Genomic DNA, 27,317 nt, shown 5'->3' with positions numbered 1-27,317 from the left:
AGCTCCACACGACTCGCTACAAATTCTCAAATTCAAACATTAAAACTATAATAATTTGAAAACTCATAAGTTAGGCAATACAATACATGTTTCAGCAAAATTAAAGCAAAAATATGATTTTCTACTTACTGAAGAAAAACATATACGATAATTTAGATTCTTAAAGACAAACCAAACACAAATATACAATTCAAATCTAAAATCCGAGAAAAATAGTCATGATAAATTGGCCAAGTAACCATATATCCAAAGTCTTTGAGATTCAGAAAGTACGAAATTGATGAACAAATAATTTAACCACAAACTCAAATCACACACCAATGATGTAATGAAAATTAACAATCTCATTGGACTTTAATTTAAATCATCAAACTCATCTCATTTCATGTTCATCAATCATTATACTTCCAAAAACATCATTTACATCTCTTCAAAACATCTTGCTCAAAATATCATTTGCTCAAATTCATTCAAACTCAACTCTTTTGCTCTTTTAAAACTCAATAAAATACATATATAATATTAATTCATATAACTTTCTTTTTATCAATGAAAATAATAAAAAGCCAACATCTTTACTCAAAACATGTATAAAAATATTCATTAACATCAAATCAATTAGGATTCATGAGAAAGTAGCCATGAATAATAATTCCAATAATATGAGAGATAACAATAATAATATTAATGCATAAATATATCAAACTCAATAGAAGAAGAATTAATTTATTTAGAATTCAAGATTTGGATAAAACTCAACTATAACTCAATTATAATGAATTTAAATATTGAGCGCATGAACGAACTCAATCCAATGCTATGAAAGCCTTACATACCTTAAATCCGAAGGTTTACTCTGAATTGTAACACTCTTGGACCCCTAGCCTTTTCTTCTCGCCGGAGCGTTTTGTGTACTATCCGGAGTATAAGAATCACCGGAGTAGTATTTTTATACAACTAAAACTAAAACTATATTTGAGAAGAAGTATATAGAGAGAAGAAATGCTTAAGAAAGCTTGATGAATAAAATGAGGAAATAAGGTGGGTATTTATAGGTGAGAAAGAGGGACCCAACAATAAATAAAATAATTATAAAGAAAAATCTAAAAATTTAATGGAATATATTGATGTCATGGATGATGTTAAATGGAGGACAATTCATGTCATGCATGATGTCAAATGTATCTAGATCTTTCCATGGTAGGTAAGATGAGTTCTTTTTAACAGAATACTCTTTTTCGGAGCTGCGTTTGAATAAGATAAATTCCTTATTAGGATTTGGTGTCTTCATAATAATTGTAGATATGGAGGTCTAGTTTCATATCGTTCAAAAATCAACCAATTTGGAGCAACCTACAGTGAGATATGAATTTTCTTCTATAAATACTCAATTCCGTTACAGTACTATATCTTGCAAAGATTAATTTATTTGGCCTACTTATACTCTGAATCTTAAGATATGTTCTTCATGAAAGTTGTAGGTAAGGATGTTGTGGTTACCCAGAAATTTGAATCACCTAATTTAGACTAACCTATGAAAAGTTATGCCCAAAATACAGAGGCTATATTATTTTCATCGAGAATTGAAATACCGACATACAACATTTTAGGGGTTGTTACAGTAAGAAAGGGAAATTGAACCTTAGGTATGTATGTCCTTATAGTATTGCCAGACGTGTTGGCAAGATTGCATATGAGTTGGAGTTGCCATTGGAAATGACCATGGTTTATCCAGTGTTCCATTTGTCAATGTTGAGAAAATATGTGGGTGATCCTAGTTCCATTGTTCCTTTGAGAGTAGTGAATTTTGAAGAAAACTTAACCTATGAAGAAGTTCCGGTTGAAATTTTGGACCGGCAAGTTAAGAGATTGAGGAACAAAGAAGTTGCATCTGTTAAAGTCCTTTGGATGAATAAACAAATCAAAAGTGCTTAATGGGAAGTGGAAGCGAATATGATTAAGCGATACTCTCATCTTTTTACCTCTACCCAAACCTAAGGTATTAAGTTGTCTGAAATCCTTGCATTTCAACTTTTCGTATCATATGCATGCAAAATTATGAAATATATTTTGAACGATGTTTTAAATTGCACTATTGCATTAATGATGGGTTGTTGGTTTACACTCTACTCTACTCAAGCTAAGTCTTTCCTCATTCGAGGACGAATGTTCCCAAGGGGGAGATAGTTTAACACCCCCTAAAACGTTGTTTATGATGTTCCAATTCTCAATGAAAATTATATCTGTTTTGTATTTTGGACATAACTTTTAATAGGATGGTCCAAATTAGGTGATTCAAATTTCTAAATAACCTGAACATCATTATCTACAACTATTGTACATCATATTTTATGTTTCGGAGGTTAAGTAGGTCAAATAAATTAATTGTTGCAAAACATGGTGCTGTGATGAAATAGAGTATTTGTAGAAGTAAAATCATATCTCACTGTAGAATATTCTAAATTGGTTGATTCTTGAACGACATAAAAGTAGACTTCTAGAGAAACAATTCATATTACCAAATCCTAATGAGGAAGTTATCTTTTTCAAATGCAGCTCCGAAAAAGGGCATTTCGTTAAAAGAAGGTTCATCTCACCAACCATTGAAAGATCTAGATCCATTTGACATCACTCATGACATCAATAGTCTTCCATTTGACATTACTATAACATCACAATCTTCTATTAAAATTTCAGATTTTTCTTTATAATTATTTTAATTATTGTTAGGTCCCTCCTTCACACCTGTAAATACCCACCTTATTTCATCATTTTGTTCATCAAACTTTCTCAAGCAACACTTCTCTCTATACATTCCTTTAATCATTCTCAAAATATAATTTTAGTTCTTAGTAGTGTAGAAATACTATTTCGGTGATTCATATACTCTGAGTAGTATACAAAATGCTCCGGCGAGGAGAAAAGGCTAGGATTCAAGAGTATTCATTAAGTACTTCGATTCTAAGTAACGCTTCGAATTTTAGATATGTGAGGCTTCAATGAGAGTATTCCTTTCACTCTCTTGCCTAAATTATTTTTATTATATGATAAATTATGTTTATTTTCTTTAAGTTTTACTCTAAGTTATGTGGGTGTTTATCCATTGATTCTTCCACCCATTGAATTCAAAACTCTTTCAACTAAATCTCTTAATTTTAAGTAAGATTTTCTTATGGGTAATTCTTATTTTTATTTAATAGTATGAATTATGGTTAAACTAATGATTATTGGTCTATTTTGATGTAAAATGATTTCATATGTATAAATTGATGGTTTTCAAGTATTTTTCCCTATTTAGCTCTTTAAAGGTTCTTGAAATTCATGGCGGGTTATTTAAAGAATAATTTTTAATTAATGAATTTCAAATTATTTATGCATAATTTCATTTACATACATGTTTGAAAGTTGAAGTAATTTAAACCCACCTAGTTTTACTATATTTTCAATGAAGTTTGACCTGAAAGTTTTGACTCCAAATAAATATTTATGAAAGCAATGTCTATGATCAAAAGAGAGTCTTATGAAATAAAAGAATGACGAAATGCTATGAATGATGGATTCTTTATGCTATAAGGACAATTCTTGCATATTTGAATCACTAAAGCTTTTACTCTAAGTTATATGGATGTTTATCCATGGGTCCTTCCACTCATGTAGTCCAAAAATTCTTCAACTAAATCTCTTGATTTCAAGTAATATTTTCTTATGGTAATTCTTATTTCTACTTAATAGCATGAATCATTGTTAAATTAATGATTATTGATCTATTTTGATGGAAAATAATTTTATATATATGAATTGAAGGTTTGCAAGTAATTTCTTTATTTATCTATTTAAAGGTTCTTAAAATTCATCATGGGTTGTTTAAAGCATGATTTTTAATTAATGTATTTCAAAGTATTTATCTATAATTTCAGTTACATACATGTTTGAGAGTTGAAGTGATTTAAACCCACCTAGTTTTACTATATTTTTCAATAAAGTTTGACTTAAAAATTTTGACTCCAAATAAATGTTTATGAAAGCAATGTCTATAACCAAAAGGGGGTCTTATGAAATAAAAGGATGATGAAATAAGAACAATTCTTGCATATTTGAATAACCACATGTTTTAATGAGCTATTCCACCGAATATAATATTTTGAATTCTCAAGCTATATGCTATAAATATTTTGAAGTATTAAACTATTCTGTGGGATTGACTTAGCACCGAATGGGGCATTGAGGTGGGATTCGGTAAGGGAATCCTAGTAGAGACCCTTGTCTCATTAACTATGTGTAAACATAGGAGCCCTTGTAGGCTTAGGCTAATGGATCCATGAAAGACCTTAAAGTTAAAGTTAAAGAAATGAATGAAGTTGACGGAGTTCTACCCGTCAAATATTCTCACCGGCCAACGTAGAGGGTTATGTTGGATTTTATGTAATAGCTCGCATGGTCTTAAATGTCGGTTATGGTCATCTTCCCACAAAATGAATGTTTTAAAGGATATCTATATGATTGATTATGCATGTATTGCAATATATTTCATATTACATAAATGTCTTAATATTTCCTCAATGTTCATGCATGCTTACATACTTAGTACATTCAAAGTACTAACGCATACTCTTTTGCCTACATGATATCATTATGTGAGGAGCAGTGCTCCTCCTCGTTCTCCTCCACGTGGCTAGTTGAAATTTCATTTGAAGACTACTTTTGGTGAGTTCCCATATTTCGGAAGAATACTCCTTTATCTTTCTAGCTTATGATATGTTGAGATCTTTAGACACTTACTGTGATATTTCTTTCTATTATGATTAAGGGTGAACTAGAGACTTGTCTTAGCCCCGTTAAATTTAAAAAGTAGAGGTATTGTTGGACATATGTAAGTTAAAAATTTACTATTATGATTTTCGCTTGCTTATTTATTGTCGTTACCTATGAAAGGCTAAAAAAATGCTAAGAGGCTTGTTTAAGGTACTTTCGGATTTTTCATTCACCATGTCACATTTAGGCCCTAGGCTTGAGTCGTGACAGAACACAAGAAAGAAAAATTAGAACTGAGAAGGTTCCAAGTGATATTTGTCTTTAGAGGTTGAGTAAATACATGGATGATCAATTAATGATCATCAATGAAGAGAATTAAGTTAATAACTTTGACTTGCTTGTGTGATGTAACTTGAAATTGTGATTATATGCATAGTGTTGTCTGTATAACCGTCAGAGTATTGCTTGTATAGCTTGAAGGAAGAGTGCTCTCAATTACACAAACTAAGTATTTTGATTTATTCAATAAAGATAAGTCTCATATATTTGATTTTGTTACATTTCAGTTAGATTAAGATTATCTAAATAAAATCAACGCTATGAGGCATGTGTGAGTATTTGATGTGTCTACCAAAATCACACAAAATCTATTGTTTAATATTAAATAATGTATGTTTATGTCTTTGTAGGCTTTGTTTTATTTGTCTTTTAGTGGTCTTGAGATGGTGTTAGTCTTTTGGGGTTTAGTTTATTATATGTTTGTAGCATTTTATGTGTTTGGTTTGATGTGGCCTTTCTGATTTTGTTGTGAATTTATTTTTTTCATGTATTTTTAAAGGATGATTGATGAAGTTGATATAGTGTTCAACTACCGAAATAGTTGGGTCATTTCACCTAAATTGGTATACATTAAAAACTTAATGCACTTTTGACATATATAGTTTTAACCCTGAATTATTGAGTCATAAAAATATATATGATGAATTTACTTCCAAGCTAGAATTTTCTCAAGTTAAACAACTTATAGTCATTGGGCCCTCTAGTAAGTATTATATAGTAGATGGGGATGATGGTATTAGGGGCATCCTCAGCCTATTGTGTGAGCAATTTAAAGTTGTCAACTTCTTTGTTGTGAAAGAGGGTGAGCTCACGGTCTTTGCTCAACATATTTCACACCATACTGAAACATGTTTTTTAGATGTTGAGGTTGGTACAAACTGTGAACACAGTGTTGGTTCTTATTGCGAATGAGATTTTTCTGAGGGTAAAAAATATGATAATGAATAGATGGAGGTTATTTGCAAAGAACGGGGAAGAGTAATAGGGGAGAGGTTGAAAAACTACAAGAAATTGTAAGTTGGAGTGTCATTTAAGAACATGAAAGAAGAAATGTGGATTGTGAATTATTATGCATTAGCTAACAAAAGGGCTTTGACTATAATTAAGTGTGATACGAAGAGAACTAGGTATAGTTGTGACGAGGGGTGTCCTTTTAGGTGTTTGATTTTCAGAGATGACAAAACTAAAAAATTCAAGATAAAGACTCTCATAAGTAAAAACATATGTGAAGAAACCTTTTTTAATTCTAGAGCCGATTCAGCCACTTTAGCTCAGTACTTCAAGAATAAGCTTCAAAATAAGCCCAAGTACAAGGTTAAAGATATGAAAAGAGACCTTGAAAATAATTTGAATTTGAATGTGTCTTAATTCAAACTTAAAAGGAGTAAGTGTATGATTCTTGAGAAGTTGGAGAATAATTTTGTAAATGACTATAACAAGCTTGAGGCCTATGTGCAAGAGATTAAATAGTCTAATCTTGAAAGTGTTGTTTTGATAAATATCTCCAGGGATACTTTAGTCAAAGGAAAAAGAAAAATTTTGAAGATATACATGTGTTTTGATGCTCTAAAATGAAAACCTGATTTAAGGCCACTAATTAAACTTGAGGATACATTCTTGAAAGGTAGATGTTAGAGCACATTGTTGGTTGCACTAGGACAAGATTCTATGAAATGGAAAATAGCGGACAAATAAACAAGCAGGACATGGGGCTAGTTCATTGAGCTATTGAAGAAATCTTTGAACCTCTAAGATGGTGCAGGAATCACATTCGTTTCATAGATGCAAAAAGTATGATTCTCGATTTTTACTTTTAGATTCTATGTTTTTTACTATCAGCTTCTCATATTTTAATTTCATATTCTCAAGTCATATATAACCTTTTCCCTTTTTTTGTTTTAATGTGGCAATTTTAATTGTTAAATGAATTGTTAAATGTTGTTGATAAAGTGTTTTTCGAAGCTTAACATAAATATTGTGTAAGACATATTAAAAGTAACTAATGCAAAAAGTGAAGGAGTGGTCAAATAAGTAAGCTTATGTGGTGGAGTGCATGGAGTTTATGTGATGAAGAGTTCGAGGACCAGTTGAATAAGTTAGGAAAATTATCAAAAGACGTTGCAAGGGATTTGGTGAAATATCCACCAAAGGCATGCTGTAAAACTTATTTTGATGCTTCACTGAATCATTCAATGCATAATAAAATAAGGGGAAAATAGTCAAAATTACGCTCGAACTATTTGAAATAGCTCAAATATACTCTTTAACTATTTTTGGGATCAAATATAGGGGTGTGCAAAAATCGAACAGACCAATAAATCAAACCAAAAAAATGTTATTGGGTTATTACTATTGGGTTAATGAGTTTTTAATGGTTTTCTAAAAAAAATTATTGGGTTATTGGTTCGATATTGATTTTTAATATTGGTTGTTGGGTAAACTTATAACCCATTAAGACAATAGTAATTTACTTATTACTTTACCACTAAATAAATATTAAATATTAATATCAAAACCTCATTGGTTACTACCTTTGCCCTTTAGTATTCAATTAACATATTGTCCTAGTTTTTTTGTGTTGCGCTTGTACAGTTCTTTTCATGTTAGTCACTATTATTTATATTTTATGAGCATTCAGTAAAGTTATATTAGTGTCTATTTGCGTCAAATTATTGGAGAAGTCATATAATTATTTTATGAGCATTTTTTATTGGTTAAACCGAAAATCGAACCGTTAAGGACCAAAATCGAGAAACCAAAAAACAGATACAAAATCTTATTGATTTGTTATTGGTTTAACATATATCAAAACCGAAAATCGATAAACGGAACGGATATTACATAAAACTGAACCGAACCGATCGATGCACACCCTAATCAAATATACCCTCGCCTTTATAAAAAGAGACCACAAATATCCTTCAATTTAACGGTTGACCGTTAAAACTGATGTGGTAGTGCCACATGAAAAGAAATATCCATATGGACATCCACGTCAGCTTCTCTCCTTCTTCCTCTTTAATTCAGTGGTATTTTTGACCCTTTTTTATAATTTTTTTTTTCTAATTTTCCTACACCACCCCATACCCTCTCTCTCCACAATCCCACTTATTTTTTAATTATTAATTATTATTTTTAAAAATTTTCTACAACACCACATACTCCCTCCCTCACCCTTGACCCTCCCCTAAAAAAATTATTTTTTAAAGTTTTGCATTTTTTGAAAAAGTGGGTATAGAGAATCAAAATTGAAAACTTTTCAATATTTTTTTTGGAGGGGTGGGGGATACGGTCGTGGAGGAAGGGGGTCGTAGGGTAAAAAATAAAATAAAAATTCAATATACTTCATAGTTAATTTAATTTTTATAAAAAATTTTTATAAAAATTAAAAGTTTGAATGGTTAAAAATTTAAAATTTTGGAGGGGATGGTAGGGTGTGAGAGGGGGGGGGGGGAGTCATGGGGTAGTTAGTGTAAAAATCCAAAAAAGCAACTTTTAAAATTTGTCTTAAGAATTTTTTTGGGGCTGAGGGGGCGGCGGTCTGGGTATGTGGTGGTGTAGAAAATTCTGAAAAAAATAAAATAAAATTTAAAAAAATTGGGAAGGGGGGAGGGGTGTTGGGGGTATGCGGTGTTGTAGAAAATTTTCTTTTTAAAAAATAATTAGAAAAAAGTAGGTGAGGTTGTGGAGGGAGGGGTATGTGGTGGTGTAGAAAATTTAGAAAAAAAATTAAAATTATAAAAAATGGTCAAAAATACCCCTAAACTAAAGAGGAAGAGGGACAGAGACTGATGTGGCCGTCCATGTGGATATTTTTTTCCATGTGGCACTGTCACGTTAGCTTTAACGGTCAAACGTTAAGTGAAATGGTATTTCTGGTCTCTTTTGGTAACAACGAGAGTATATTTGATCTCAAAAATAGTTGAAGGGTATATTTGAGCTATTTCAAATAGTTGGAGGGTAATTTTGATTATTTTTCGTAAAATAAAATGTGTATTTAGATAATTTTTATAAAATTTTACAATTTCTATTTGCGTTTTGCTAGTGGGCTTGATCCAGTTCAGAGTAGCATTCTATGAATGGGCCTTAGCCCGCGAAACCTTTTCAGAAGTCCGAATAATGCGGTTTAAGTTTAGAAACAGAACCGAGAAAGTTCCTCCTATATATGCAATCCACAAACTCAAACCCTAGTTTTCTCTTTCCTTTATCTCCCCTAGGTTTAGGTTTTCCACCGGAAACCTGCTCGCCTGTTCTCCGATTGTCTAGTCGGAGACTCCGGATTTGTGTTAGATTTTAGATTTACTCGATGGGAACCGAACGGAAGAGGAAGGTGAGCTTGTTTGATGTAGTGGATGACACGGCGACGAAGAAACTCAATGGAGGCTTAAATGGTGGAAACAGCATGACGGCTTCGATCAACAAGTGGAATGGAAAGCCTTACTCACAAAGATTCTATGATATTTTGGAGAAGAGGAAGACTCTTCCGGTTTGGCATCAAAAGGAGGAGTTCTTACAGGCTTTGAAATCGAATCAAACTCTTATCTTGGTCGGTGAAACCGGTAGTGGTAAAACCACTCAGGTCAGAAATTCTAGTGTCTTATTAGCTCTTTGCAATTTGATTGACAACTGATTGGAATTTAGGCTTAGCTTAGTTATTCCTGTGTCTTTCAGATGTCTCCAGTTTCTAAAAACATTTAATTTGCTTTAAAAAAAACATTTTACCAGGAATGTGAACATGGCTGTAATAACTAATTTGAGACTCTGGCTTAGTTGGTTGATTGATTTACTTGTCTATTCTGACTGTAGCATTCAATTTTCTACTAATATGTTACTGGGGATTTGATACTATTTGTATAATATACTGTAAGGATAATGTTGGGTGTTTGTTCGCTGGCTCTTCGTAAAGTTTCTTTCTTTTGATGATGCAAGAAATATAGGAATGAGATGAGTGCTACTAGTAATGTATATAGAACATTAACATAGCCGACCCCAAACTAGTTAAGGATTGTGTAGTTGATTTATTGAGTGATTGCTCGACTTTCCTGATGCAAGAAGAAGCTTACTATGCTATTGGGTTGTGCAAAACGTGGTATTGGGTCTAAATATTCAATTAAAATAAAAGAATATCTGATTCTAAGTTCCTAAGATAGTTGGATCTGCTAAGCTATAAAAAATTAGATGGCTCGTTCTGCTGTAATCTATTTGTTTAATGAATTGAACCTTTATGGGAATCATACTTGAAACTTCTTTTAGCCAGACATCAACCTGGTCATTCTTTTCCATACCTAGTTCTCAAATGATGAGGTTCTCTTCGACATAAAAGAAGAAAAGAAGTTGGATATTATTTGGGGTTCTTTTGTTTGAGTAGTGGAATAGTATTTTCTATGAGTATTAGTAGGGTTTTTCTTATTCAACTCAGAGATCCATATCCTCCAACTTCAAAACTCCAGTTTCCATTCCTAAACTGTTAAAAAACAAAAATCATTTTTTTTCTTCTTCATTAATGGATTATTGGGAATTTATATTACTCTTTTTTAAAGTATTTTTCTTTTTCCTTTATTTTTTTCTTGAAGCAAGATGCTTATTATATTGTGGCAAAATTAGCCCCTTAGTTTCATCAATTGAAGCATGATGCTCCTATGTTCCGCTTGCTTCATCAATTTTTTTCTTCATGTTTATGCTCCTCGATACTTATCACTCATGATAAGCTCTCTCTGATTGGAGAGCTTCATCCCTTAGTTTCATCAATTGAAGCAAGATGCTTCAATATTCTGCTTGCTTCAATAATTGCTTGTTCAAGTTTATGCTCCCTGATACTTTATCACTAATGATAAGCTCTCTCTTTGACTGGAGAGCAAGTTTTTATCGAGCTCCTGCTTAAGGATTTGCTTGTGTAATACAGATTCCACAGTTCGTTTTGGATGCTGTTGAAGTAGAGACAGCTGATAAGCGCAGGAAATACATGATTGGTTGCACTCAACCTCGGAGGGTGGCTGCAATGTCTGTCTCTCGTCGAGTTGCTGAAGAGATGGATGTTGTAATTGGGGAAGAAGTTGGATATAGCATCCGTTTTGAGGACTGCACTAGTGCTAGAACTGTTTTAAAGTAAGTAGATTGTTACATGATAAAGTATTTTTAGTGCCATTTGGCCATAGATAATTTTCACATTTTTCTGGAATTGTATTCCGGAATAATGTTTGGACATAGAATTGTTACAATTTCCCGGAAGTTGAATTCTGGAATTCGAAAGACTCCAATCACTCAACAATTTTTTCCAAGTTGTATTCATGTCGATACACAACTCAAATTTCCAAATACTCTCTCCGTTTCAATTGTTTGTCTTACTCTTCTTTTTAGTCCATTTATAAAAAAATGCCTCTTGTTTTGGTAACTCTTTAAATTTAACTTTCCACATGGCATGTGTAAGACCACAAGATAAGGGGTATTTTGGTACATTCTACATATCTTTAATTTAAGACAAGAAGATGCAAAATTCTTTACTTTCTTAAACTTTGTGAGCAACCGAGGGAGTACCTTTTTCCAACTTTTTCATGATACTACTTTTTTTCTTCTTCAAACTTTACATTTTTTATGTCCAAACGCCCACTTAGATTCTCTAATAATGTAGCTTGGATATGTTTCTTCTTTTGCATATTTTGCTTGCCTTGTAAGAAAAATTCTCGACTTCTCTAGTTGCTGATGAATTAGTATTTGGTCTCTGTGCGTGGCAGATACTTAACAGATGGTATGCTTTTAAGAGAAGCAATGGCAGATCCTCTATTGGAACGCTACAAAGTAATTATTCTTGATGAAGCTCATGAAAGAACTTTGGCAACAGATGTCCTGTTTGGGCTTCTGAAGGAGGTGTTGAAAAATAGACCAGACCTAAAGCTAGTTGTTATGAGTGCCACACTTGAAGCAGAAAAATTTCAGGGTTACTTCTTTGGTGCACCTCTCATGAAAGTTCCTGGAAGGCTCCATCCGGTGGAAATTTTCTACACTCAGGATCCTGAGAGAGACTATCTTGAGGCTGCCATTCGAACTGTGGTGCAGATACACACATGTGAACCTCCTGGGGACATTCTTGTTTTCCTCACTGGAGAAGAGGAGATTGAAGATGCATGTCGCAAAATCACAAAGGAAATTGGTAATATGGGTGATCAAGTAGGCCCTGTTAAAGCGGTGCCTCTTTATTCTACACTTCCCCCAGCTATGCAGCAAAAGATATTTGAACCGGCCCCACCGCCAGTGGTGGAGGGTGGTCCTCCTGGTAGGAAGATTGTTGTGTCAACCAACATTGCAGAAACATCTTTGACAATTGATGGCATTGTTTATGTCATAGATCCGGGATTTGCTAAGCAAAAGGTTTATAACCCAAGGGTGCGTGTGGAATCTTTGTTGGTGTCTCCTATTTCAAAGGCCAGTGCACATCAGAGATCAGGACGTGCTGGAAGAACACAGCCAGGAAAATGCTTTAGACTTTACACAGAGAAAAGCTTCCATAATGACCTTCAACCACAGACATATCCAGAAATACTTCGGTCAAATTTGGCTAATACAGTTCTGACTCTGAAGAAGCTAGGTATTGATGACCTGGTTCATTTTGATTTTATGGATCCTCCTGCCCCAGAGACGTTGATGAGAGCACTAGAGGTTTTAAATTATTTGGGAGCATTGGATGATGAGGGAAACATGACCCGGTTGGGTGAGATAATGAGTGAATTTCCTCTCGATCCTCAGATGGGGAAAATGCTTGTTGTCAGCCCAGAATTCAACTGCTCCAATGAAATCCTCTCAATATCTGCCATGCTATCAGGTACAGTTTCCTGCCAATTTACTTTCATTTTGTTGGTCGTCGTGTCTTGTCTTTGTTCTATGTCGAGAGTTTGTCAGGCTTGGGAATGCTAGTCCGCTTCACCATGCCTCCTTGTTCATGTGCATAGACATTTGTCTATGTATATGATATCATGTGCTAAAACTGCACAACATGTGCATGCACTGTGTGTGGGGGTAGTTGCACGTGTCTTCTTAGGTTGTCATCAGCAACTGTCTTGTCTGGGTTCCATGCCCCCGGTTGGCATGTGCCATAGATTTCTAAGTAAGTGCTGATGGAGATAGTTGCAGTTTCTCAGTATTCTCTCATGAAGCAAATGCTGTCGTCTCGCCTGTATGCATCTGCTGACCTACAGTGGGCCTCCGCTGTGATAACCAATTTTTTCTCTAGTACCCAATTGCTTTGTCCGGCCTAGGGAGGCTCAAAAAGCTGCGGATGAAGCAAAGAATCGGTTCGGTCACATAGATGGGGATCATTTGACGTTGCTGAATGTGTATCATGCCTACAAGCAAAACCGTAAGTATCTGTGTTCATTTCCTATAAAGTATATAGTATTTCTTTAATAAACAAGTTCAGATTTAGAATATCCTTCTAACCCTGATTATGTCTTTTGATGGTAAAATTATCTCAGAGGAGGATCCTCAATGGTGTTATGAGAATTTCATCAATCAGAGGGCGCTCAAATCAGCTGACAATGTGAGGCAACAGCTTGCTCGCATAATGGCCAGGTTCAACCTCAAGTTATGCAGCACAGACTTCAACAGTCGAGAGTACTATGTGAACATAAGAAAGGCTATGTTGGCTGGGTATTTCATGCAGGTTGCACACCTAGAACGTACTGGGCATTATCTAACCGTCAAAGACAATCAAGTAAGTAACACATACTAAGAGCTTTAGTTGGCCCAACAATACGCTTATATCTCACTAATATGTTTTTCTGTCTTTGTTGTTTTAGGTGGTACACTTGCATCCATCAAATTGCCTGGATCACAAGCCAGAATGGGTTATATATAATGAATATGTCTTAACCAGCAGGAATTTCATTCGCACTGTGACTGATATCCGTGGTGAATGGTAAATTTCGTTTGTTTTATCTTTTGATATGCCTTCTTAAGTATCACTCTTTTTTCTTTAGTACGACTGAGAGGATCTCTCTTCTCACAGTAAAGGAAAATGGTGCTTTTCCCCCCCTCCAAATTGTGCTGCTATGTACTCGCAAGCAGAATTAGCATTTATATCCTAATCCCTTTTTTGAGGCCCACCTTTCAAGACTCCTCAGAAGTTCATTCACTGGAAAACTGTTCCTTAAATAGTCCTGATATGTATTTTTGCTTGAACTAAATTTAATCATAGCCTACGCATTGACTAATTTTGCCTTGCTATTCTTCTTTCTCCCTTTTTGCAATTCTTCTCATAATAGCCCTACACATGACTAATCTTGCCTTGCTATTCTTTCTTTCTCCCTTTTTGCAATTTTTCTCAGGTTGGTTGATATTGCACCACACTACTATGACCTTGCAAACTTTCCACAATGCGAGGCAAAACGAGTACTTGAGCGGTTATACAAGAAGCGGGAACGAGAGAAAGATGAAAGCAAGAGCAAAAAATGAATACATTCTTCATAATTTCAGTTCCTCCAAGCACACGGAATCCACAGGAGCTTTGGGGTCAAAATTTGTCAGATAGGATAAAGATTGATGTACCATCTATTATGTCTGTAATCGTTTCTATGGATCCCGTCTGGACTATTTAGTACCCTGTTTCTTGTTGCTGGAGTAATCTATTTTTTGTTCCCCGCGTCCAAATGTTCTGTGACATTGGACCAACTTTTCACGTTCTTTCCTCTGTTGAAGAAAATGTACGCAGCCCTTTTGCTGCATAAACTTAGTTAAGATTAATCAGCAATATGGGATGCGGCTGCATAATATCTTTTAAGCATTTCATGTACAGTTGGTCTACTCTTGAACAATTTTCTTATCAAAGCAAGAGCTTGTATAATAGTGTGAGTTAAAAAAGTCAAAATTAGGGATGGTTGCAGGGTGGGCGGATTTAGATTAACCTGCCAAATTTTAAATTCACTTCTTGCAGAAGTTTCTGCTTTCTTATTTACATGTTAGTTGTTGACTGAGTATTACATATTTGATAGGCTAATATTTAGGAAAGGAAACATTTTTATGGTACAAACTAAAATTACATAGTGGGTCCTGTATTTTAAGAGAGCAGATCTTGTATTTATCTATATTTAGGAGAAGTGTGAAAAGACATGTACTAATAAAGTAAAACTGGCATCTGTTGTAGCTTATATTATTATTATTGTGGATTGTTCATAATTCTTAGGTGTAATTTCCACCCTTATTTTGTTGATCAATCTTTTCACCTCCATGAACTTCTTGGTTGATGTCATGTTTATGGTTACTTTTTGTATGTTACTATGCAAACACTTTAAATAGTGGGATATTATACGCTTCGAAAAATAGAAAGTTTTACTATTTTGTCTCTCTTATTTTCATCTTCTAAATTGTTATTGTAAGCTTTATTTTATAACACCTTATCAGCACGAAGTTCTAATTAAATTAATCATTCCTAAGTCGTGTTTTAGTTTATTACCTAGATACACACATTCTCTTTGGATCAGTATGGTTTCGCTCTCTGCCAATTCCTTTATTTAACTTTGATTACCGTTGCAATTTTCAGATGATCCGAAACAAGCTTATTAAAATGACTCAAAATATAGATAATTCGTCCAATTCATTCAAAAATTTATGGGTTGGGCTTAAGATAATTTGAATTGGATTAATTTCAACTCATTCAAACCTTAACCCATTTCAAAAGAATCTTCAATTGAGCTCAATTTAATTTCTAATTTCAACCCGTTTTAAGAATCTTTATTTACATTGATGTAATGTATGTTCCCATATTGAAGGTAGGCTAATATCTATTTTATATCTTTTAGGATTTATCTATTCATTTGTAACTTCTTCTTTTTTTCATTTTCTTTAGTTGAAATTCAAATTGTGATTAAAAAGGTAAATAACAATACGTAAAAATTATTGACACTAAGCGGGTCAAATTGGGCGGGTCATGACCCAACCTGATTTTTAGCCCATTTGAACCCAAAAACAAATTTGGACGGGTCATGACCCAACCCAATTTCTATTTCAATCTATTTTCAATTTCAACTCAACTCGCGACACCCCTAATGAGAACTTAGAAGCTCATTCCTTTGGTCTATCTCCCACAGTGCTTTTCACTTCGAAGAGAGGAAAAAACAGAGAGACAAAATTCCTTCTTGTCATTTTCTTTAGTGCTGGTTTTTATTTTACTCCATCTGTCCTAATTTATGTGATACTTTTTGAATTTTGAGATTCAAACAAGTTTATATTTGGGGTGTGTTTGGTACTAAGGAAAACATTTTTCAGAAAATGTTTATCAATGTTTTCTCATGTTTGATTGGCTTAAATGCTTTGAAAAATATTTTCCAAATAAACTTATTTTCCTCAAATTTAAGAAAAATTACTTCCCTTAAAAAAAGAATAAGAAAAATATTTTCCAAAATCATTTTGAACCTCACATCAACTTCTCATTTCAGCTTAAGTCTGGGGTATCGGTTCTAAATACTAATCTTGGGTCTCGGGTCTCGAAGGTGACAAATCTCGGGTCAGGGTCGGGGTCAGGTCTCGAGTCGAAAAAGGGGTCGGGTCTAACGGGGTCTTGGATTGAGGTCTCGGGTCTCGAGTCGGGGTTTTGAGGTCGAGTCTCGGATCGAGGGTCTCGGCTTAGGGTCTTGGGTGTCGAGGTCAGTTCTCGGGTTGGGAACTCGGGGTCGGGCTCGAGGTTAGGTCTCGAGTCGGGGTCATGTCTCTGGTCAGGATCTTCTCTCCTCTCTTGTTGAAAGCTTTCTCAAAAACCTCACTTATGTGCCTAATGTCTCTCAAAGACACTACCAATGAGCAATTGCATAATTCTCTCAAATCATCCTATTTATATAGTGATACTTTTTCCTAAAGCCAAAACCAACTCCAACTCCAAATAGGATTATAATTTCAATCCTTTTCCAAATAGGATTGAGAACCAAATTAGGAGAATTATTCCAACCCTTTTACAAATAGGATTAGGCCATCGGCCTTTGGCTGGAACATGAGCCCATAGCCCAACATATAGGCTAAGCAGAGTTGGTCTGTCGTCCTAAAATCCATAGCATTTCGTTCCTATGCAAGAAAATTTTGTTAAGGGAAGTTTATAACTTCATAAAACCAATACTACTAATCTCTCTGGAAGGGTGCTTAGTTCAGAAATGTAAGGCAGCAATACTGATGATTTATTCATACAAATCGCTATTATATCAGACATTAGTATTTCTATAGTGCAAACTTTTACAACACATAGCTCCACAGATCATTCAATATATCAATCAAGAGTTGCATTGCCTCAGTATTCAAAAACGTATTAGCGTTTAGATGCTGCATTAAGCCTTTTGTAAAGGTCATCAATCTCCACCTGCAAAAACCATAATGAGTACCAAATTTGGTTATGGTCCAACTCATTCAAAAAGAGCTAGCTGGGAACTCATGGATCACCTTGTAACGCTTAAGCAATCTCTCCCTTCTCTTTTTCATTGTTGCTGTTACCAAGTCCTTGTCAAACTCAAAGGGTTGAGGTTCCAGAATCACCCCTTTGATGTTCTCGAAACCTCTTAGCTGGTTTTCGTAGAATAAATCAAATTCATTATTCCAATACTACTTCAAACAAGTACCTAAAAAATGAGGGGGAAAATATTGTATTTTGCTGACCTTGTTCCTTTCTGCAGCAGATTTCAGCTCAAGGAGAACATATTGGTTTAGCTCTTGGAGGGAACAAAGTTCAGTAATTGAGGAACCCTTGTGCCCATTTTGATCAGCCCATTTTTTGGTGTTCCCTTCATGTGGCGCCACGACTGCTACCAGCATGGACTTGAAGCTGTCCCCATATACCCATATCTGTAAGTAACACAAATTAGATGGACATGCATTTCACTCGGCGAACATAATATTTCCAATGAATCAACTTACATCTTCAACGATTGGCGCAATACCATAAACCTTTTCCAGATATTCAAGTGCAACATATTCTCCTTGGGATAGCTTTATAACATTCTTCTTTCGATCAATGATTTTAACCACTCCATTAGGCATCATTTCTCCAATGTCACCTGGATATATATGCTCAAAGGATAAGGTAAATAATGTAAAGACGTATTTCATATATAGTGAAATGATAGCATTGAGTAAATATAAACTCAACCTGTATGAAACCATCCATCTTTGATGACCTCTCTTGTCAACTCTGGATTTTTGTAGTATCCAGCAAAAGTGGTCCTCCCTCTCACGCATATCTCTCCCCGGGGAGGTTCTCCTAGAGGATCATACCCCATTTCAGGAACTTCCTCGAGACGAACTTCTGTGAAGACAAATGGTGGACCAACAGTTCCAAGCATGCACATTTCATCTGGATGCCCAATGGTGGCCAAACCACAAGTCTCTGTCAAACCTACAACAGAAGGTACTTAGGATTATGAAAAGATGGTGTAAAATCAAAGTGGAAACGGCAACTCCCATAAGTTAATGAAGCACATCCACATATTGCGTCTCAATTGGCAGAGGAAGGAATAGATTATAACTATAATGTATAACATCAAACTTATTAATGCTACACTATAGCTATAATTACAAGAAAAGTTCTACTTTGACAAGTTTCGAGGTGTTTCTTATCAAGAGAAGTTTCAGTTTAGGAGAGGGAAAAAAATATTTTTTACATAGGCATGTTGACTTGCTAGTATGCTAAGACATGTTTTATTTGTACATTGATGCTTTGTCACATAGAACTGGCTCTTTCCTCTGCATCAAATTGCTCATATTGACTACTAGACAGTCATAGCTAGACTATTGGTGTATTCACTATCAAGTAATATTAACAAATCAAAATTTTCATTAACTGGAAAAAAGATAGATTTACCATAGCCTTGTAGGACAAAGCCACAGGAGGTAACCCGCAAGAACTCTTCCACCTCACTGCTTAAAGGAGCACCGCCAGATACTATGAGGCGAATCCTGCCACCTAGCCTATTCTTAACCTACACAACAAGACGAATAAATGAGTCAGGAGACATATAAACTATCTTTTCCCTTTCTATAACTGAATTTACTTCCTCAAAGTTGAAAAATCAATGCAGAAAAAAAAAATATTTTAAAAAAAATCGGGTAGTTGAAGTTCCTATATATTAAAGTAGCCCCATGAAACTATTAATATGCTACTGAACTTAAAGAAGTTACAAAGAGTGCTTATATGCTAGCATCCACAATAAGAGTAGGAAGATGGTAGCAGCAACTTAAAAGGCAAAGTTTCTTCAGAGAACAATAAGCATAAGTTGTCTCAGAAAAAGTTACTAGAAAGTGAGAACATAATTAGGAAAAGATACAACCTTTCTAAAAGCTAGTAGATCAGCCAGTCGCGAAGCATACTTCTGTTTGTACCCAAGATTCATCCATTTAAGCTTGCTGATTTTTGAGAAAAAATCAGAAAAGGATTCCGGATTGTAGAATAAGAAAAGTTGAATAGAACAAACAAACAGAATATTACAAGTTATATAGCAAGTGGAACATGCTCCTCCTGAAAGGATTGAGTTCTTCAAGTGCTTTTAGTACACCTGATAAGCATAATTTGAGACTTAGATTACAATCATTCAAATTGTTTACAGACACCATCTAAGAAAAAACTAAGATTCTCATACCTTCATGCACTTTTTCATAAACTCGAGGTACTCCAGCCAAAAAGGTTGGCTTCAACTCCATCATGTCTTCTTGGATCTCATTGATATTCTTGAACACAAAAACAACAAGAAGCTTTAAAGTCTTGGTACTCATTAAGTTAAAATAAATTAATACCGAACACAGACTTGAAAGCTGCGTTGTGACATTCAGTGTCTTGAAATTGGACAGGAATCTTGCTGTGACAAGTGAATGCAACGCGCTTTCATTCTGAATTGTTGGTTTATTGAGTGTCACCGGATATTAAACTTGTCATAATGCATAAAATTTGTTTGACACGTTTAGTTCCGACACCTTACCCCATGGAAGTAGCCAACAGAAGCACCCCTATGAAAGAAGAATTCTTCAATCATCCGATCAAGTATATGAGCAAGTGGTAGGAAAGATATGTACACATCATCCACTGTCATCTATCAAGAAATCAAACATTAGTCGAAACAACCAAAATTTGGCACGTCTGATGTGAGGATTTGTCGAAATGAAAATAAACAAGAATCATAAGGCCTAAAAGGTTGCCAATATAATTATAAAAGAGCGATGAAACTCAATTATGAATAGGACTTAGAAAGGAAAATCCTGATAAGATACAAATTTATATACCAATGAAGAAATGATCTGGAATTCTAGGAAAAGGATTTCCATGTACCTTGTCCTCGAATTCTTCCATAAAATGATCAACTCCTGTTACAGATGCTGTCATGTTTTCATGAGTCAATATTACACCTTTAGGTTCTCCGCTAGTTCCACTAGTATACATGATTGTACATATGTCTGATGGATGCGGCGGTGAAAGCTCTGATGGATTCTCTTTACCCTGGAAAAACAGAAGTTGTTAAATATTCTTCAAAATAAACATCCCCAAAAGATCACCTTAGGCCATCGGTGCAATAGTACTAGTGGAGCATTTCAATGGTAACACTAATCAAATCAAGAAGATACAGAGTAAAAGAATGAGCGAAAGAAACTTCCAGTAAATTACCATGTTGAGAAATTCATTCCAAGAGTATGGCTTAATATTCATTGAAACTGCCTTGTCCTTCTCTTCCTGCTGTAGCGAAGTGAAACACACGATCACTGCAAACACAAACAAACTCGATAAAATTTGTCAATCTGGTAGCTGCAACCAATAGAGAGGCAGACTTACATTTCAGGCGTTTAGCGTGTGTGCACTCTGAATTTAGAAGCTGCAAAGAAAACATCAACCAGAGGAGATGATCATCATATAGCTCAAATATCCAAATCAAGTAAAGATCAATAACAATGAAACACAAGAAACATTAAAGGTGGCTTTAGATGATCCTCACTTCTTTCACTTTCTTATCTTGAACAAAAACGATATCAATCTCAGCATGTTCAATAATAAAATCTACAGCGCCAGATCCTACATCAATAGAAATGAATGGAAGTTAGAGAGACAAAATTTCAGGTACTTAACATGAACTGTAATTTAGTTTTTTTTATTACTGAATTGTAATGACCTTAAATTACGAAAACAAGATCAGCATTGCTGCTGTCATTCAAACAACATAATATAAGGGGGAGACTATAAAGGAACCATTAATTACCAAGGGTATCATAGAGAGGGACACATATCAAACTGTGGGCACTGCAAGCCTGAAAACAAATTAAATCGCCTTATCAAATGATGCTAATGGATAACTCTCTTTAGACAAAAACACATTATGATTACACACGGTCAAAAACATATACTAACCTCCATTGCTACTATCCACTGAGGACAATTGGCTCCATAAATTCCAACTCGAGCACCCTATTATACATTCAAATATTATACATGACATCTTTAAGAAGCTAAAACTGATTACAAATGCTAAGAGTGTCAATTGCTTACAGGTTCAATTCCGTTAGCCCGTAATGCAGAACCAGTCTGCAAAATCTCTTCATAAGCTTCTTTGTAGGTTTTCCAGTTATAAGGACCCCACTATTGAAGAAACAAAAAAACAGGAAGATGATGAGTAAATACAGAGAAATATTTTATACTCCACTAACACTAAGGATGACACATCACCTTTCCATCCTTAAAATCACGCCATCCCAGCATTCTGTTTCCTGGATATTTTTCAACAGCTGCTCTGTTGATCAAAAAGATAAAAACTTTATATACTTTTTTTCTTTCAATCGCCCGTAAGTAAACTGAAAAGATCTATGCTTTACTAAAATTGGATACATAAATAATAGAAAAAACAAACAAGAAAATCTAAAAGGACTTGTCTTTTGCCCATTTCATTGTTTTCATTAGTTGAAGACATAATTAAGTAAATAAAAGCATGTTAGTCTCACTAATGGGGTTAAGCTTTGGAGATCTTTGGATTCAAGTCTCGCCACCACCCATTATGAAAGCATGTACGTCTCAAGCTTGAATTATCAATCACGAAAAAGTGATAATTCAAGTGTGTTTTCGACCATTAACTCGGGGGAAAAAAAAGAATTTTCATGTTTTTGACTCATTTAGATGAAATGTGCACAGAATGTCAACAGTTTTCATAGAACTCAATAGATGCTTAAAAAATCATTCTTTTTCATTGGTTCTTACTGAAACTGAAGGAAAATGTTACCTAAAGAGTTGCCAAGCTGTAGACAAATCAGGATCAGTTTGAGGAAAACCATTTTTAGCTATTGGATTTCTATAAACAGGACCAATAGATGGCTGTCCATTTTTCCCTTCTTTTCCTTCCTCCACCTTCAAACCAAACTTGCTCATGCTCATGTTTTTTTTTCCAATTCTTCTCTTACTCAACTTAAATTATATAAGAAACACCAGCTTAGATGGTCCAAACAGTGCTCATAGAGTAGCCACTATGCAAAGAAGAAATGCCATAAAATAGACCTTACATGAGAGGAGTAAGGAATCCAATTAATGTTTCAGCTACCAATATTGGTACAAAAACAGGCTAATTAGTCTTATCAAGATAAAAGGCAAATGATTACAACGTAGTTTGTGTGACTAAACCAGAAGCTTAGCAGATTGTTTAGGAAGATAAAAAGTCAAGTCGGAATTTTAATTCTGTGTCAATTTAAATGTCTTGATTTGAGTAAGGCACCAAGTTTACGAAAATATTAGCAAATGTTTTTTTTTCTTTTTGTCTTTGTTGCTTTGTTTATAATTTTTATTTTTTCTGTGGGGGTGGGCGGGTAGTTGGGTGTAGGGAGAGGCAATTAAGAGAATACATCAAGAAGGGTGAGAGAAATGAGAATTTAAAGATCACATGTATAATGCAGGAGCCATAATAAACGCATCATAAAAGGCTACAACTCTCTTTTTCTTTCCCTAGTCTAAGCTTGTGTAGGAACAATAGAAAGGTTATGCTAATTCAGAATTTATATTTGATGAATATGATATTTAAAATTTTAATGGGTTACTATTTGTTGAAATATTAGCAATTTTTATATGGAGATATATACACTATATGATAAAATATTAAATTTTATTGAACTCCTAGCAAACGTGTTATGCCTTCCTTTTTGCATGTGAAGTTACCATAGCCGAATATCCTTTACTTTTTCTTTGTATTGTGTACTTATTTGGTTTTCGAATTCATTGGCCTATAATTCAGATTCGAATCGTATTGAGCTTTTTAAGGGGAAAGGTTAAGGTTCCTTATCATCTATTTTTAAGATTCGAATTTGAAAGTTTCTAATTTGAAATCTCTAATTAATAGTAAAAAAATATCATTTACACACAATATCTCCTTATTGACATTAATAAAAAGTAATTTGATGGAGTGTAATGACGTGTAGAGGCAAGTTAGTAACAATTTAAAGTTAGTGCTTCCATTCAATTTCGACTTTAGACCATTAATATGTTTGAGCTGCTCTTAGGTCCGCTTTAAAAGCCTATTTGATATTGTTGTTGGAGGTCAAAGATATTTATTTTGAGAAAAAATACTTTTTTTTTGGAAAATCAAGGTTTTTAATTAATCAATGAAACTGTTCTTAAATGGAAGCGGAAGCAGAAGCAGTTTTTTTGTCGTTGGGAGGAAGCGAAAAAAATTTAGCAAAAGCAAAAAATTATTTATTTCAAGACTAAAATATCTCTGTCATATATACATATTTATCAATATTTATACTTATTAATTTTGTGGTGAATTTTTCGTATGCATTTAATTTGTGGAATGATTTTAAAATTTATTTTGCTTGATATTTTTAATTATATTTAAATCACTATGTTAATATTATATCAATATTTAATTTATTTTCTTATTCATCTATGTATAATATTGATTGAAAACTTGAATATGTACATTTTAATTTAACAAAAATTAAAATTAAATTAAATTTTATAATAGATATTTAAAAAAAAATTCTCCGACATAAGCTCTTGGTGATGGATTTAGGGATCAAGATGACGAGGAAGAAGAGGGTCGGGGATGACCGACCTAGGATCAGATAGGGGAGTTTGACCACAGCTAGTGCCCTGGAGATAGGAGAGAAATTGAAGGATATGGGGGTTTGGGATAATAGTGGGGAAGCGAACAGTATGTGGGATAGGACGACTAGTTGTATTAGGGTTGTAGCAAGGGAAGTGTTGGGAGTCTCGATAGGTAGTCATAGTCGGCATCGAGGGGACTAGTGGTGGAATGGAGAAGTGCAAGGGAAGGTGGAAGCAAAGAAGATGGCGTATACGAAGTTGATAGAAAGCAAGGATGAGGTGGAGAAGTGGACGAATAGGAAACTTTATAAGATAGTGAAGAATGAGGCGAAGTCGGCAGTTTCGACGCCAAAAACGATAACTTTTGAACGCCTTTATGCTGAACTAGAAGAGAAAGGCGGGGATAGGAAATTGTTTAGGCTAGCCAGGGTGCGGGAGATAAGGGCACGCGATGTGGATCAAGTGAAGTGCATTAACGACGAGCATGGAAACGTATTGGTAGAGGAGACCCTCATTAAATAGAGATAGCAGTCATACTTCCATTAACTCTTGAATGAAGAAAGAGACAGAGAGATTGTGTTGGTAGATTTGAAACATACAGGGAGGCATCACGATTTTGGGGGTTGCAGGAGTATTACGGTCGAGGAGGTTAAGGGTGTTGTTCGTAGGATGCGCTGGGAAAGAGCGATCGGACCTGACGAGATTCCTGAGGAATTTTGGAAGAGCGCGAGCTCGGTAGGTTTGGAGTGGCTGACTAGGTTATTTAATGTCATCTTTAAGACGGTAATGATGCCCGAAGAATGGAGGTCGAGCGTAATGATTCTCCTATACAAAAACAAGGGGGGTATCCAGAGCTACAACAACTATAGAGGTATCAAGCTTCTAAGCCATACTATGAAAGTGTGGGAAAGAGTGATGGAGATAAGGGTGGGGAGAGGCGTGTCTATTTCAGAGAACCAGTTCAGATTTATGCCGGGACGCTCAACTACAGAAGCCATCCATCTTATGAGGAGACTGGTGGAGCAATATAGGGAGAGGAAAAGGAATTGCATATGGTACTCATCGACCTAAAAAAGGCTTACGATAAAGTTCCACGAGAGATACTATGGAGATGTCTGGAGGCTAAAGGTATACTATGGCGTACATTAGGGTGATTAAGGACATGTATGAGGGTGCCTAAACCAGGATAAGGACAATAGGAGGGGACTCAGAGCACTTCCCAGTTGTGATGGGGTTGCTTCAAGGATCAGCTCTTAGTCCGTTTTTATTTGCGTTGGTAATGGATGGATTGATGCGATAAATTCAAGGTGAGGTGTCATGGTGTATGCTTTTTGCGGACGACATAATCCTGATCGATGAGACTCGTAGTGAAGTTAACGCTAAGCTAGAGGATTGGAGACATACCTTGGAGTCTAAAGGGTTTAAGCTGAGTAGGACCAAGATAGAGTACTTAGAGTGCAAGTTCACTGAGACACCTCAGGAGGTTGGCGCGGAAGTTAGGCTTGATGACCAGGCCATCCAAAAGAAAAGTAGTTTCAAGTACCTTGGGTCTATCATGCAAGGCAGCGGGGAGATTGACGATGATGTCACACACCGTATTAGGGTAGGATGGATGAAATGGAGGCTCGCTTCTGGTGTGCTATGTGACAAGAAGGTGCCACCACAACTTAAGGGCAAGTTCTACAAAATGATGGTTAAACCGGCTATGTTATATGGGGCGAAGTGTTGGTCAGTTAAGGTTTCTCACATTCAAAAGATGAAAGTTGTCGAGATGAGAATGTTGAGATGGATGTGTGGGCATACCAGGAGCGACAGGATTAGAAACGAGACTATTCGGAATAAGGTAGGAGTGGCCTCGGTGGAAGACAAGATGCGGAAAATGCGACTGAGATGGTTTGGGCATGTGAAGAGGAGAGACACAGATGCCCAATGCGGAGGTGTGAGAGGTTGGCCATAGATAGTTTCAGAAGAGGTAAGGGTAGGCCGAAGAAATATTGGGGAGAACTAATTAGACAGGACATGGCGCAGCTACAGCTTATCAAGGACATGACCTTAGATAGGAGGGTGTGGAGGACCCACATTAGGGTAGAAGGCTAGTACATAGTCTCGTTATTCTCCCTTATTAGTAGGCGCATTAGCGCACTATAATTTCTTGTGCTCTGATTTCTGTTATTATCTATTACTTTATGTACTTTGATTATTCTATTTTATCTGTGTCGCTCTCTTATTTTATTTTTCATATTGCTTTGAACTTCTTAGCCTTATCTAACCTCTTTTTATGTTTTTATTCAGCCGAGGGTCTTTCGGAAACAGTCATCCTACCTTCGTAGGAGTATGGTCTGCGTACACTTTACCCTCTCCAGACTCCACGTTGTGGGATTTCACTGGGTTGTTGTTGTTGTTGTTGTTGTTGTTGTTTCCTCTATAAAATAATCTTAATATTAAAAATGCATTGGTACTAGTCCTTTTTTTCGTAATTTGACTGTCAAACGTAATTCTTAAAAAAGATTAATCAAACACAATATACTTATTAAAAACACTTTTCAAATGAATTAGTTAATTATTTTTTTTTAGAAAAAATATTTTTCTAAAAAGCTATTTTAAAAAAATAGTTCTAAAATTAAGTAATGTTTAGCAGCGATTTCAAACAGGCTCAAAATCCGTCTAACGACGGGAACTAACTTGCATCAACAATGTCAATTAATTGACTTTGGCTTAGGTAGGTGTGAAGGAAGATGGGAACAGCCAAAGATTTTTTCGACGCCTTTAATAGTTGGCTACATTTCAAAATAGTGATCGTTCTATTTTTGAGAGTTAATTCGAATATTTTTAAATTTAAATTTAATAAGATTAGTTCGATATTTTTTAAATAAAATTTAGATATTTAATAACTATACAAAAAGTTTTATATATTTTTGGCAAAAAATATCTTTAAACTATATCCCAAATTTAAACTACATCTTTAAAATATCTTTTTTGTCACATACATTCTTCAAGTATTTGAAAATTAACAATTTTCATCCACCTATTAGATATTGTCAAAAAACTAAAAGATCCTACAAAAACATATGCAGTTCATATGACTATAGACAAAAAAATTCCTGCATGATTTCATTACCTGCTATAAAAAACTTCTGAAAAAAAAAGAATATTAAAAATTTTGGACACTAGTGCTTGTTGAAATAAAAAATGTTAGGAA

At 34.8% G+C, this 27,317-nt stretch overlaps 2 protein-coding genes across 3 annotated transcripts; one reads left to right on the top strand and one right to left on the bottom strand.

The window, feature by feature from the left end:
* The first annotated feature begins 9,245 nt into the window (after positions 1 to 9,245).
* On the top strand, positions 9,246 to 14,863 carry LOC129887096 (probable pre-mRNA-splicing factor ATP-dependent RNA helicase DEAH2). Of its 2 annotated transcripts, XM_055962055.1 has the most exons (7): positions 9,250 to 9,670; positions 10,994 to 11,196; positions 11,823 to 12,907; positions 13,316 to 13,441; positions 13,557 to 13,795; positions 13,881 to 13,999; positions 14,409 to 14,863. In XM_055962055.1, the coding sequence occupies exons 1-7, from the start codon at positions 9,398 to 9,400 to the stop codon at positions 14,533 to 14,535; spliced, it is 2,172 nt and encodes a 723-aa protein (XP_055818030.1). In that variant the 5' UTR covers positions 9,250 to 9,397; the 3' UTR covers positions 14,536 to 14,863. The 2 variants fall into 2 exon arrangements, 1 of the variants encoding a protein (XP_055818030.1); XR_008766288.1 differs by lacking the exons at positions 13,881 to 13,999; positions 14,409 to 14,863 and having other exon boundaries at positions 9,246 to 9,670; positions 13,216 to 13,441; positions 13,557 to 13,698.
* A 2,359-nt stretch (positions 14,864 to 17,222) lies between these two features.
* On the bottom strand, positions 17,223 to 22,708 carry LOC129887095 (long chain acyl-CoA synthetase 1-like). Its single transcript, XM_055962053.1, has 19 exons — positions 22,305 to 22,708; positions 21,758 to 21,821; positions 21,581 to 21,670; positions 21,443 to 21,499; positions 21,294 to 21,342; positions 21,033 to 21,109; positions 20,873 to 20,912; positions 20,708 to 20,802; positions 20,375 to 20,542; positions 20,028 to 20,138; positions 19,692 to 19,779; positions 19,541 to 19,607; positions 19,383 to 19,458; positions 18,917 to 19,034; positions 18,206 to 18,451; positions 17,974 to 18,113; positions 17,716 to 17,901; positions 17,503 to 17,622; positions 17,223 to 17,422 (listed from the first exon to the last, which is right to left on the bottom strand). Exons 1-19 carry the CDS (start codon positions 22,454 to 22,456, stop codon positions 17,372 to 17,374), a joined length of 1,995 nt encoding a protein of 664 aa, XP_055818028.1. The 5' UTR covers positions 22,457 to 22,708; the 3' UTR covers positions 17,223 to 17,371.
* Positions 22,709 to 27,317: the final 4,609 nt, after the last annotated feature.

This window comes from Solanum dulcamara, chromosome 4 (genome assembly GCF_947179165.1).
Source record: "Solanum dulcamara chromosome 4, daSolDulc1.2, whole genome shotgun sequence".
Lineage (NCBI taxonomy): Eukaryota > Viridiplantae > Streptophyta > Magnoliopsida > Solanales > Solanaceae > Solanum > Solanum dulcamara.
This window is presented reverse-complemented; position numbering and strand designations above follow the sequence as displayed.